Source organism: Cherax quadricarinatus, chromosome 35, assembly GCF_038502225.1.
Source record: "Cherax quadricarinatus isolate ZL_2023a chromosome 35, ASM3850222v1, whole genome shotgun sequence".
In the NCBI taxonomy this organism is placed as follows: Eukaryota; Metazoa; Arthropoda; class Malacostraca; order Decapoda; family Parastacidae; genus Cherax; species Cherax quadricarinatus.
In genome coordinates, this window is record NC_091326.1 from 29,243,645 (window position 1) to 29,256,678 (window position 13,034).

General features: G+C 45.7%; 1 protein-coding gene across 1 annotated transcript; it reads left to right on the forward strand.

Annotated features, from left to right (window-relative positions):
- The first annotated feature begins 4,772 nt into the window (after positions 1-4,772).
- Positions 4,773-12,796, forward strand: LOC138853617 (serine-rich adhesin for platelets-like). Its single transcript, XM_070091482.1, has 3 exons — positions 4,773-5,533; positions 5,854-6,006; positions 7,113-12,796. The coding sequence occupies exon 3, from the start codon at positions 8,473-8,475 to the stop codon at positions 12,514-12,516; it is 4,044 nt and encodes a 1,347-aa protein (XP_069947583.1). The 5' UTR covers positions 4,773-5,533; positions 5,854-6,006; positions 7,113-8,472; the 3' UTR covers positions 12,517-12,796.
- Positions 12,797-13,034: the final 238 nt, after the last annotated feature.

Sequence of the window (13,034 nt, forward strand, 5' to 3'; positions counted from 1 at the left end):
GCATTCTGAACCTGACTATAAATACTCGCATACCATCCACCCCATGTAGATCTGTTTGTGACTTGAAAAAGCTCACTGTGTGGGTGAAACGTTGTCAATAAAGGATCACATTATACTGCATATGTGTTTATATTTCCATTGTGTCGGTATTTTATACCATTTATTCCCACCTCAGTAAGGAATCGTTCAAGACTTTATGCACTGTGTACGTCAGGCCCAATCTCGTCCACCGATTTTTAATTAGTAGTGCAACCCCTCCTCCCCCTCTGCTCTTTCTATCCTTCCTCAGGATCTGATATCTGGGTGGGAAGATTGCATCTGTTATTATCCCAGTGAGTTTTGTTTCTGTAACAGCTACAGTGTCTGGGGACATCTCCTTGATTCTTTCCTGCCACTCATCACATTTATTCGTTAGCGTACCAAACCTTCAACGTCTTTTCAATAACTGTGGTCTGGGGAGGGAGGTGGGTTAGGGGGAGCAGGTGCCCTGGCAGGGGCCTATAGGGGGTTGCTGTGGAGGTGGGGTCTGTCGTGTGGGGTGTGGGGGCAGAGGGCCAATGGGGGGTTTCAGTGGGGTGAGGGTGATGTTGAGGGGGATGGGGGAGAGGGCCTATGGGGGTTACAGTGGGGGTGGGGGCTGTGGTGATGGGGATGGGGATAGAAGGTACAGTGCATGTGTGAGTTGCTGTGGGTTACTGTGAGGGTGGGGTTTGTGGTGAGGGGGATGGGGGAGAGGGTACATTGTGTGGGCTACTGTGGGCTTCTGTGGAGGTGGGGTTTGAGCTGAGGGGGATGTGTGGGTTACTGAGGGCTACTGTGGGGTGGGGTTTGTGCAGAGGGGAATGTGTGGGTTACTGTGGGTTTCTGTTGGGGTGGGGTTTGTGCTGAGGGGGATGGGGCAGAGGGTACAGTGAGTGGGTTTTGGGTTAAGTCGTTTGAGTGCTTTGGGATTGCCATGGTTGTGTTCCTTCTGTGGGTGGTACTGGAGGGGGTTGTGTTTGTTCTTCTACCTGGGCCTGATTTCTCCTGCTCTCCACCTTTTTTGCCTACCATTCCTTTCTTATGGTGTTCTGTCTCAGTCCAGGTACACTCTCAGGAACTCCTGATTGTTCCTTAGGCACACTTTTTCCTGCAGGATCCAGTTTCGAGCTGACTCTGCTTTGAAAATCACTTTGACTGGACCATTTTTTTCCTCTTGCAAACCACCCAATTTTCCAAAAATTTGTCAGCTGGGTCATGTTGTCCTCTCCTATTGCTTTCATGATGTTTTCAATTGTTTTTTCTCCTCCTGTTTCCTTGCCTCGTAAGTTTCCCCATCTACTTCTCCGAGCCAATATACAAAAATGGCGCTCTCCCTTTTGTCCTCCCACTGTGCTTCCCTGAGCATCCTCTGATAAAAATTAGATCCCGCCATTGACTCATTGCTTCTTACTGTCTCTTCCCTATCCAGTGCCCCTGTGCTTATCTATTCCTGGACATGGCAGTTGCCTGTTAGAGCCTCTTTGTATAATCTAGCTCCTTCATTGTCTTTAGTCTCGTCATTAGTTCCTGCTGTTCTTCATGCTTTTTCCCAGACCCCCCTTTTGTCCGATAGAGTCATCGTGTGTGTGTGTGTGTGTGTGTGTGTGTGTGTGTGTGTGTGTGTGTGTGTGTGTGTGTGTGTGTGTGTGTGTGTGTGTGTGTGTGTGTGTGTGTGTGTGTGCGTGTGTGTGTGTGTGTCGTGCCGAATAGGTAAAACTCGCCAGTTAGCAGAATGAACTTATTTAGAATTAAGACCTTTCTAAAATTTTCTCTTATACATTTAAAGATAAATATTTTTCATTTATGTTAATAAAAAAAATTAATGGTTTTGTACCAAAAGAACATTAGGAAACTTACCTAACCTTATTATAACAAGCGCAATTTAATTTAGCCTAACCCGACGAAATATATTTTACATAATTTTACAATAAATTAATAAAAAGAAACACAAGAAATAGATTTTTGTCGTTAGATTCAGAATGATTTTTGTGAAATTATTGGATACTCAAATATTCGCTTGCCTTGTTCGGCAAGAAGGGTGTTGCTATTTAAGCCAAAATCGCAAGTTTTACTTATAGTATATTGTTTAAAGATACATGAAGATAAAATGGAACACTGAATGTGCTCTTGCATGCCAACTAAGCTTATATCAAGCTTACATCAGGCTTACATCAAGCTTATATCAAGCTTACACCAAGCTTACATCAAGTTTACATCAAGCTTAAATCAAGCTTACGTCAAGCTTACACCAAGCTTACATCAAGTTTACATCAAGCTTAAAGCAAGCTTACATCAACCTTACACCAAGCTTACATCAAGCTTACATAAAGCTTACATCAAGTTTACGTCAAGCTTATATCAAGCTTACACCAAGTTTACATCAAGCTTACACCAAACTTACATCAAGCTTACACCAAGCTTACATCAAGCTTACATCAAGCTTACACCAAGCTTACACCAAGGTTACATCAATCTTGCACCAAGCTTACATCAAGCTTACATCAAGCTTACACCAAGCTTACATCAAGCTTGCACCAAGCTTACACCAAGGTTACATCAAGCTTACACCAAGCTTACATCAAGCTTACATCAAGCTTACGCCAAGCTTCCATCAAGCTTACATCAAGCTTGCATCAAGCTTACATCAAGCTTACATCAAGCTTACACCAAGCTTACATCAAGCTTACATCAAGCTTACACCAAGCTTACATCAAGCTTACATCAAGCTTACACCAAGCTTACACCAAGGTCACATCAAGCTTACACCAAGCTTACATCAAGCTTACATCAAGCTTACACCAAGCTTACATCAAGCTTGCACCAAGCTTACACCAAGGTTACATCAAGCTTACACCAAGCTTACATCAAGCTTACATCAAGCTTACGCCAAGCTTCCATCAAGCTTACATCAAGCTTACATCAAGCTTGCATCAAGCTTACATCAAGCTTACATCAAGCTTACACCAAGCTTACATCAAGCTTACATCAAGTTTACACAAAGCTTACATCAAGTTTACACCAAGTTTACATCAAGTTTACACCAAACCTACATCAAGCTTACACCAAGCTTACATCAAGCTTACATCAAGCTTACACCAAGCTTACATCAAGCTTACATCAAGTTTACGCCAAGCTTACATCAAGTTTACACCAAGTTTACATCAAGTTTACACCAAACCTACATCAAGCTTACACCAAGCTTACATCAAGCTTACATCAAGCTTACACCAAGCTTACATCAAGCTTATCAAGCTTACATCAAGCTTGCATCAAGCTTCCACCAAGCTTACATCAATCTTACATCAAGCTTACACCAAGCTTACATCAAGCTTACACCAAGCTTACATCAAGCTTACATCAAGCTTACGCCAAGCTTCCATCAAGCTTCCATCAAGCTTACATCAAGCTTGCATCAAGCTTACATCAAGCTTACATCAAGCTTACACCAAGCTTACATCAAGCTTACATCAAGCTTACACCAAGCTTTCATCAAGCTTACATCAAGCTTACACCAAGCTTACACCAAGGTCACATCAAGCTTACACCAAGCTTACATCAAGCTTACATCAAGCTTACACCAAGCTTACATCAAGCTTGCACCAAGCTTACACCAAGGTTACATCAAGCTTACACCAAGCTTACATCAAGCTTACATCAAGCTTACGCCAAGCTTCCATCAAGCTTCCATCAAGCTTACATCAAGCTTGCATCAAGCTTACATCAAGCTTACATCAAGCTTACACCAAGCTTACATCAAGCTTACATCAAGTTTACACCAAGCATACATCAAGTTTACACCAAGTTTACATCAAGTTTACATCAAACCTACATCAAGCTTACACCGAGCTTACATCAAGCTTACATCAAGCTTACACCAAGCTTACATCAAGCTTACATCAAGTTTACACCAAGCTTACATCAAGTTTACACCAAGTTTACATCAAGTTTACACCAAACCTAGCATCAAGCTAACATCAAGCTAGCATCAAGCTAGCATCAAGCTAGCATCAAGCTAGCATCAAGCTAGCATCAAGCTAGCATCAAGCTAGCATCAAGCTAGCATCAAGCTAGCATCAAGCTAGCATCAAGCTAGCATCAAGCTAGCATCAAGCTTCCACCAAGCTTACATCAAACTTACATCAAGCTTACACCAAGCTTACATCAAGCTTACACCAAGCTTGCATCAAGCTTCCACCAAGCTTACATCAATCTTACATCAAGCTTACACCAAGCTTACATCAAGCTTCCACCAAGCTTACATCAAGCTTGCACCAAGCTTACAACAAGCGTAACAATTATTCTTCGTCTTATTTTCATCTTTTTCAGTTTTTGCTTTCCTTCATATTATTATTATTATTATTATTATTAGTAGTAGTAGTAGTAGTAGTAGTAGTAGTAGTAGTAGTAGTACTAGTAGAAGTAGTAGTAGTAGTAGCAGTAGTACCAGTATTAGTAGTAATAGTAGTAGTAGTACTAGTAGTAGTAGTAGTAGTACTAGAAGTAGTAGTAGTAGTAGTAGCAGTAGTAGTAGTACTAGTAGTAGTAGTAGTAGTAGTAGTAGTTGCAGTATTAGTAGTAGTAGTAGTACTAGTAGTAGTAGAAGTTGTACTAGTAGTAGTAGTAGTAGCAGTAGTAGTAGTATTAGTAGTAGTAGTAGTACTAGTAGTAGTAGTAGTAGTAGTATTAGTAGTAGTAGTAGTACTAGTAGTAGTAGTAGTAGTAACAGTAGTAGTAGTAGTAGTAGCAGTAGTAGTAGTAGCAGTAGTAGTAGTAGTAGTAGTAGTAGTAGTAGTAGCACTAGTAGTAGTAGTAGTAGAAGCAGCAGTAGTAGTAGTACTAGTAGTAGTGGTAGCAGCAGTAGTAGTAGTATTAGTAGTAGTAGTAGTACTAGTAGTAGTAGTAGTAGTAGCAGTAGTAGTAGCAGTAGTAGTGGTAGTAGTGGTAGTAGTAGTAGTAGTAGTAGTAGCTGTAGTAGTAGTTGTAGTTGTAGTATTAGTAGTAGAAGCAGTAGTAGTAGTAGTACTAGTAGTTGTAGTAGTAGTAATAGTAGTAGCAGTAGTAGTAGAACTGGTAGTAGTAGTAGTAGTAGTAGTAGTTGTAGTAGTAGTAGTAGTAGTAGTAGTAGTAGTAGTGGTAGTAGTAGTAGTAGTAGTGGTAGTAGTAGTAGTAGTAGTAGTAGTGGTAGTAGTAGTAGTAGTAGTAGTAGTAGTAGTAGTAGTAGTAGTAGTAGTCGTAGTGGTGGTAGTAGTAGTAGTAGTAGTAGTAGTAGTAGTATATAAATGTTAAGCTCGTGCCATTCATTCAGCAGTTCTGTAATTTTTTCTTCAAGAACAAAGCCATTGAGGAGACGTCTCCGAGTTTATTAGGGGAGAATATATACATGAGAGATGTTCGGAGTTGTTTAGCATCTGGACTGTCTCTTGCTGCCCGGCACAAGACCTCGAAAACTATCGTGGGAGTCTCACTCAATAAAATCTTCTCCTTGGAAGAAACACTTAAAGTTGCTGCAATGGTAAGCTGGTTTTATTCAGATTTTTTGTTCGTATATTACAGTCAGAGTCATTGATGGTAGGGAGACAAGAGTCACTCTCCATCACTGTGGAGTGAGATATAATATATGATAAAAATAAAGTGTACTGAATGGTAGTTGTTGGCCATGTGACCATTGCAAAGTGGCATGTTGGGTTAATATTATCACTGGGGACCCTCATGGTGTAGTGGTCGAACTACTAATTTTGTCAATAAAAATTTTTAGTATTAAATTTTTTTAGTGACATTATAATGAGTTTTAAATAACTGTTTAATGCATTACTAAAAATTTCTTTGTGACAGGAAAACGTGAGCAAGATTAACCGGATTATAGGAAAACTCTATGATAATATCACCCATTTTGAAGGTGTTGACGCCCAGGGTATGCTGCACTTGTATGTTCTCTGTACCCATCAGGACTACGCTAATCTTGGTCTTGGAACCTGCCTGTTCCAGGTAAATAGTTTTGTTAATTTTTTTTCAATAATAATAAAAAATTGATTGTCAGGCCAAATTTTGGGGAAGAGGAAGCCTTAATGCTGGTAAAGGTTTCTTCATCCAAGGAATTGGAGCTACCCTCCCCATCATAATAATACGATTGGAAACAAACCACGGAACGGGTAGGGTTTGAACGTGTGGATTCAAATCCCACCTTTCTGTGGTTTCGAAATGCATTCTGTGGAAACAAGAGATACGCGATAATACTCAGAAGGAAGGTGTTGCACATGTGTTTAATTTACCAACTTGTCGGTTCTCTGAACCATTTATCTACACATGTCAGATACTAGAAGTCCCAGTCCCAAGTAAGCACACTACCATAATTACATATTGAAGTGAGAGATACTGGAAGAAGTGCAAAATAGACCCAGTTGAAAAAAAGCAGGGGCCCCATCGGCACCATGAGAAAACACTGCATCCACATCCGTGAGCCTAGACTTCCCAAACTGCTACGAGCAGGTATCAGAAATATTGCTGGAACAAGTGTAGAAGATTACAAGAGGAAACTGGATCCGTAACTCTGCAGTGTTCCAGATTAACCAGGTTTTGGTGGATATGTGGACCGGTTGGAAGAGGGTGCTGTCAACAGCAATAGCCTGGTCGACCAGGCTTGGGAAGCCGGACCGCGAGACTAAGGAAAATTTCATAATAGGTCATAGGTAAGACTCAAAGGTAAACTCTCATTTCCCAGTGTATAGCTCCTACAGGCTTAGCGCTTACTCAAAATAAAAATAATAATAATAGCAATAATGCTGGTAGAATTACTGACAATATATTAGGTACAAGGACACAAGTGCAGCTAATGCGACATTTTATTGTGGCAACGTTTCGCGCACCAGGAGCTTCGTCAAGCCGTTAGGGCTTGACGATAAAATGTCGCATTAGCTACACTTGCGCCTTTTTATAATAATAACTTTGATCATATGTGTTTTTAAAACCTGTGTAGAATTTTTGTCTTTAAAACATATCACACTAATTTGTTAATAATAGTAAATGACTTTGAACAACTTGATATTATACAAGTGTTTCTGATGTTTTGGGAAAATAAATATTACACATTTCAGAAAACTCTTGAACTCGGGAAAGAGCGAGGCTTCCAAGCAATGAACGTGGAGGCTGCCAACAGCCTCACAGCAAGGATCGGCGATCGCTTTGAGTTTGAAACACTGGCGACGGTCGACTTGACCACCTTGGAGGAAGAGTTTGGTATTAATACCTCCATCATCCCAGGTGAGACCATCGTTAAGCTGATGATGAAGCGTTTTCCTGGCAACATCTCCATATCTAACACTTCACCTCAGTCTCACTAGATTAGCGCGTCGAGCCCCAGTAGGATGTCTGTCTCGATAGACCAACACATTGTTGAGTGTAAACAGACCAGCTGCACACATCGCTAACAAAATCGTAATAAAACGATTACAAATAAACGAAGGAACAGGAGGTTAATGCACCGGCCTGTGAATGTTAGGACTCACTTGCCATGGGTTCAAACCTCGCCCGTTCCATAGTTTGCACATATGGTATATCTATGTGTGACAACCTTACAATTAAATTGAACAAAAATGGGAACTGCTGTAGCTCTGTGAGAACATCATTAGAAGCAGCAGCTATTCATAAGTTTAAAGACACAGAAGAGATCAAATAATTTTCTTAGGTAACGCTTTCATAGAAAGGAGGACTGCAACAGGCCTACTGGTCCAAGCTAGGGAGGTCCGAGTCACACCCACTCAAGAGAAAAGAATCACTGCTGCAGACTACTGCTAGGAAAGATTATATCACCACCTGTACCAGAGAATTGTTCCCAACTGGATGTATCATAACAAATTATTGCACTGTGCCACTGACTCCAACCCATCAGTCAGTGGTCTCTCTACCCTGACTTAGCTATAGTGTCAGCAAATACCACATTCACTTCTGTATCGCTCATCGCCTCGACCGTAGGGCTGATGGTATCCCTAAACACTTCATTGTATGAACACGTTCAGTGTCTGTTGATTTTTTTCCCTGATGATTAAGACACACCTGCAACACATGGGTATTGTGGAAACTTCTAGCCACACAGTGGCTTCATCAGTCCAATACAAAGCAAAATGGTTGAAGAGCAGATGGAGTTTGAGGTAATCAGTCCTTCAGCATGGAGAAGAGTTCAGCTCCATGGTCTGGTGGTCAGTCCCTCACCCTGGAGAAGAGTTCAGCTCCATGGTCTGGTGGTCAGTCCCTCAGCTTTGAGAAGAGTCCAGCTCCACTGTCTGATGGTCAGTCCCTCAGCCTGGAGAAGAGTTCAGCTCCATGGTCTGGTGGTCAGTTCCTCAGCCTGGAGAAGAGTTCAGCTCCAGGGTCTGGTGGTCAGTCCCTCAGCTTTGAGAAGAGTCCAGCTCCAGGGTCTGATGGTCAGTCCCTCAGTTTGGAGAAGAGTCCAGCTCCATGGTCTGGTGGTCAGTCCCTCAGCCTGGAAAAGATCCAGCTCCAGGGTCTGGTGGTCAGTCCCTCAGCCTGGAGAAGAGTCCAGCTCCATGGTCTGGTGGTCAGTCCCTCAGCCTGAAGAAGAGTCCAGCTCCATGGTCTGGTGGTCAGTCCCTCAGCCTGGAGAAGAATTCAGCTCCATGGTCTGGTGGTCAGTCCCTCAGTCTGGAGAAGAGTTCAGCTCCAGGGTCTGGTGGTCAGTCCCTCAGCCTGGAGAAGAGTTCAGCTCCATGGTCTGATGGTCAGTCCCTCAGCCTAGAGAAGAGTCCAGCTCCAGGGTCTGGTGGTCAGTCCCTCAGTCTGGAGAAGAGTTCAGCTCCATGGTCTGGTGGTCAGTCCCTCAGTCTGGAGAGGAGTTCAGCTCCATGGTCTGGTGGTCAGTCCCTCAGTCTGGAGAAGAGTTTAGCTCCAAGGTCTGGTGGTCAGTCACTCAGCCTGGAGAAGAGTTCAGCTCCATGGTCTGGTGGCCAGTCCCTCAGCCTGGAGAGGAGTTCAGCTCCATGGTCTGGTGGTCAGTCCCTCAGCTTGAAGAAGAGTCCAGCTCCATGGTCTGGTGGTCAGTCCCTCAGCTTGAAGAAGAGTTCAGCTCCATGGTCTGGTGGTCAGTCCCTCAGTCTGGAGAAGAGTTCAGCTCCATGGTCTGGTGGTCAGTCTCTCAGTCTGGAGAAGAGTTCTGCTCCATGGTCTGGTGGTCAGTTCCTCAGCCTGGAGAAGAGTTCAGCTCCATGGTCTGGTGGTCAGTCCCTCAGTCTGGAGAAGAGTCCAGCTCCAGGGTCTGGTGGTCAGTCTCTCAGTCTGGAGAAGAATTCAGCTCCATGGTCTGGTGGTCAGTTCCTCAGCCTGGAGAAGAGTTCAGCTCCACGGTCTGGTGGTCAGCTCTGCAGCTTGGAGAAGAGTTCAGCTCCATGGTCTGGTGGTCAGTCCCTCAGCCTGGAGAAGAGTTCAGCTCCATGGTCTGGTGGTCAGTTCCTCAGCTTGGAGAAGAGTCCAGCTCCATGGTCTGGTGGTCAGTCTCTCAGTCTGGAGAAGAGTTCAGCTCCATGGTCTGGTGGTCAGTCCCTCGGGCTGGAGAAGAGTTCAGCTCCATGGTCTGGTGGTCAGTCCCTCAGCTTGGAGAAGAGTCCAGCTCCAGGGTCTGGTGGTCAGTCCCTCAGTCTGGAGAAGAGTTCAGCTCCATGGTCTGGTGGTCAGTCCCTCAGCTTGGAGAAGAGTCCAGCTCCAGGGTCTGGTGGTCAGTCCCTCAGCCTGGAGAAGAGTTCAGCTCCATGGTCTGGTGGTCAGTTCCTCAGCCTGGAGAAGAGTCCAGCTCCAGGGTCTGGTGGTCAGTCCCTCAGCCTGGAGAAGAGTTCAGCTCCATGGTCTGGTGGTCAGTTCCTCAGCCTGGAGAAGAGTTCAGCTCCATGGTCTGGTGGTCAGTCCCTCAGCTTGGAGAAGAGTCCAGCTCCATGGTCTGGTGGTCAGTCCCTCAGCCTGGAGAAGAGTTCATCTCCAGGGTCTGGTGGTCAGTCATTCAGCCTGGAGAAGAGTTCAGCTCCATGGTCTGGTGGTCAGTCCCTCAGCCTGGAGAAGAGTTCAGCTCCATGGTCTGGTGGTCAGTCCCTCAGCTTGGAGAAGAGTCCAGCTCCAGGGTCTGGTGGTCAGTCCCTCAGCTTGGAGGAGAGTCCAGCTCCATGGTCTGGTGGTCAGTCCCTCAGCTTGGAGAAGAGTCCAGCTCCATGGTCTGGTGGTCAGTCCCTCAGCTTGGAGAAGAGTCCAGCTCCATGGTCTGGTGGTCAGTCCCTCAGCTTGGAGAAGAGTTCAGCTCCAGGGTCTGGTGGTCAGTCCCTAAGCTTGGAGAAGAGTCCAGCTCCATGGTCTGGAGGTCAGTCCCTCAGCTTGGAGAAGAGTCCAGCTCCATGGTCTGGTGGTCAGTCCCTCAGCCTGGAGAAGAGTCCAGCTCCATGGTCTGGTGGTCAGTCCCTCAGCCTGGAGAAGAGTCCAGCTCCATGGTCTGGTGGTCAGTTCCTCAGCTTGGAGAAGAGTCCAGCTCCATGGTTTGGTGGTCAGTCACTCAGCCTGGAGAAGAGTTCAGCTCCATGGTCTGGTGGTCAGTCCCTCAGCATGGAGAAGAGTTCAGCTCCATGGTCTGGTGGTCAGTTCCTCAGCCTGGAGAAGAGTCCAGCTCCATGGTCTGGTGGTCAGTCCCTCAGCCTGGAGAAGAGTTCAGCTCCATGGTCTGGTGGTCAGTCCCTCAGCCTGGAGAAGAGTTCAGCTCCATGGTCTGGTGGTCAGTTCCTCAGCTTGGAGAAGAGTTCAGCTCCGTGGTCTGGTGGTCAGTCCCTCAGCCTGGAGAAGAGTTCAGCTCCATGGTCTGGTGGTCAGTCCCTCAGCCTGGAGAAGAGTTCAGCTCCAAGGTCTGGTGGTCAGTCCCTCAGCCTGGAGAAGAGTTCAGCTCCAAGGTCTGGTGGTCAGTCCCTCAGTCTGGAGAAGAGTTCAGCTCCAAGGTCTGGTGGTCAGTCCCTCAGTCTGGAGAAGAGTTCAGCTCCATGGTCTGGTGGTCAGTCCCTCAGCTTGGAGAAGAGTTCAGCTCCATGGTCTGGTGGTCAGTCCCTCAGCTTGGAGAAGAGTTCAGCTCCATGGTCTGGTGGTCAGTCCCTCAGCTTGGAGAAGAGTTCAGCTCCATGGTCTGGTGGTCAGTCCCTCAGCTTGGAGAAGAGTCCAGCTCCATGGTCTGGTGGTCAGTCCCTCAGCTTGGAGAAGAGTTCAGCTCCAGGGTCTGGTGGTCAGTCCCTAAGCTTGGAGAAGAGTCCAGCTCCATGGTCTGGTGGTCAGTCCCTCAGCTTGGAGAAGAGTCCAGCTCCATGGTCTGGTGGTCAGTCCCTCAGCCTGGAGAAGAGTCCAGCTCCATGGTCTGGTGGTCAGTCCCTCAGCCTGGAGAAGAGTCCAGCTCCATGGTCTGGTGGTCAGTTCCTCAGCTTGGAGAAGAGTCCAGCTCCATGGTTTGGTGGTCAGTCACTCAGCCTGGAGAAGAGTTCAGCTCCATGGTCTGGTGGTCAGTCCCTCAGCATGGAGAAGAGTTCAGCTCCATGGTCTGGTGGTCAGTTCCTCAGCCTGGAGAAGAGTCCAGCTCCATGGTCTGGTGGTCAGTCCCTCAGCCTGGAGAAGAGTTCAGCTCCATGGTCTGGTGGTCAGTCCCTCAGCCTGGAGAAGAGTTCAGCTCCATGGTCTGGTGGTCAGTTCCTCAGCTTGGAGAAGAGTTCAGCTCCGTGGTCTGGTGGTCAGTCCCTCAGCCTGGAGAAGAGTTCAGCTCCATGGTCTGGTGGTCAGTCCCTCAGCCTGGAGAAGAGTTCAGCTCCAAGGTCTGGTGGTCAGTCCCTCAGCCTGGAGAAGAGTTCAGCTCCAAGGTCTGGTGGTCAGTCCCTCAGTCTGGAGAAGAGTTCAGCTCCAAGGTCTGGTGGTCAGTCCCTCAGTCTGGAGAAGAGTTCAGCTCCATGGTCTGGTGGTCAGTCCCTCAGCTTGGAGAAGAGTTCAGCTCCAAGGTCTGGTGGTCAGTCCCTCAGTCTGGAGAAGAGTCCAGCTCCATGGTCTGGTGATCAGTCCCTTAGTCTGGAGAAGAGTTCAGCTCCATGGTCTGGTGATCAGTCCCTTAGTCTGGAGAAGAGTTCAGCTCCAAGGTCTGGTGGTCAGTCCCTCAGCCTGGAGAAGAGTTCAGCTCCATGGTCTGGTGATCAGTCCCTTAGTCTGGAGAAGAGTTCAGCTCCATGGTCTGGTGATCAGTCCCTTAGTCTGGAGAAGAGTTCAGCTCCATGGTCTGGTGATCAGTCCCTTAGTCTGGAGAAGAGTTCAGCTCCATGGTCTGGTGATCAGTCCCTCAGCCTGGAGAAGAGTCCAGCTCCATGGTCTGGTGGTCAGTCCCTCAGCTTGGAGAAGAGTTCAGCTCCATGGTCTGGTGGTCAGTCCCTCAGCTTGGAGAAGAGTCCAGCTCCAGGGTCTGGAACGATATCGTTCTCCAGGCTAAGGGACTGACCACCTCAAATACTATTTTCTTCAAGGTTGATGGACTGATTACATCATCTTTACTTCATTGCTGCTCCTGCTGACTGTATTTGACTGAAGAAACCTGCTGTCTAGGTGAAACGTTTCAACAATAAAGATACCCAACTGTCGCACATGTGACTTAATCATCAACTTGTCGGTATTTTATACAGCTTTTATCACATATTTTCCTTGTTACAACTCTGCTCACAAGGGCACAAACCAAGACTTAAGTATAATTAAATTACCTTAATTAAATTCTTCATCCTAATTAGTGTTTCATTTAGAAGGTTTTGAAGCTTATTTCCATAGCAGTTTTACTGATGTCGACACTGAAGTCATACTCTCTTGGTGTAAATGTTATCATTAAAATAGTTATGTAAATGCAATTTTTAATTGACGAATGACATGTATATATGTATATATGTATGTATGTATGTATGTATGTATGTATGTATGTATGTATGTATGTATGTATGTATGTATGTATGTATGTGTGTATGTATGTA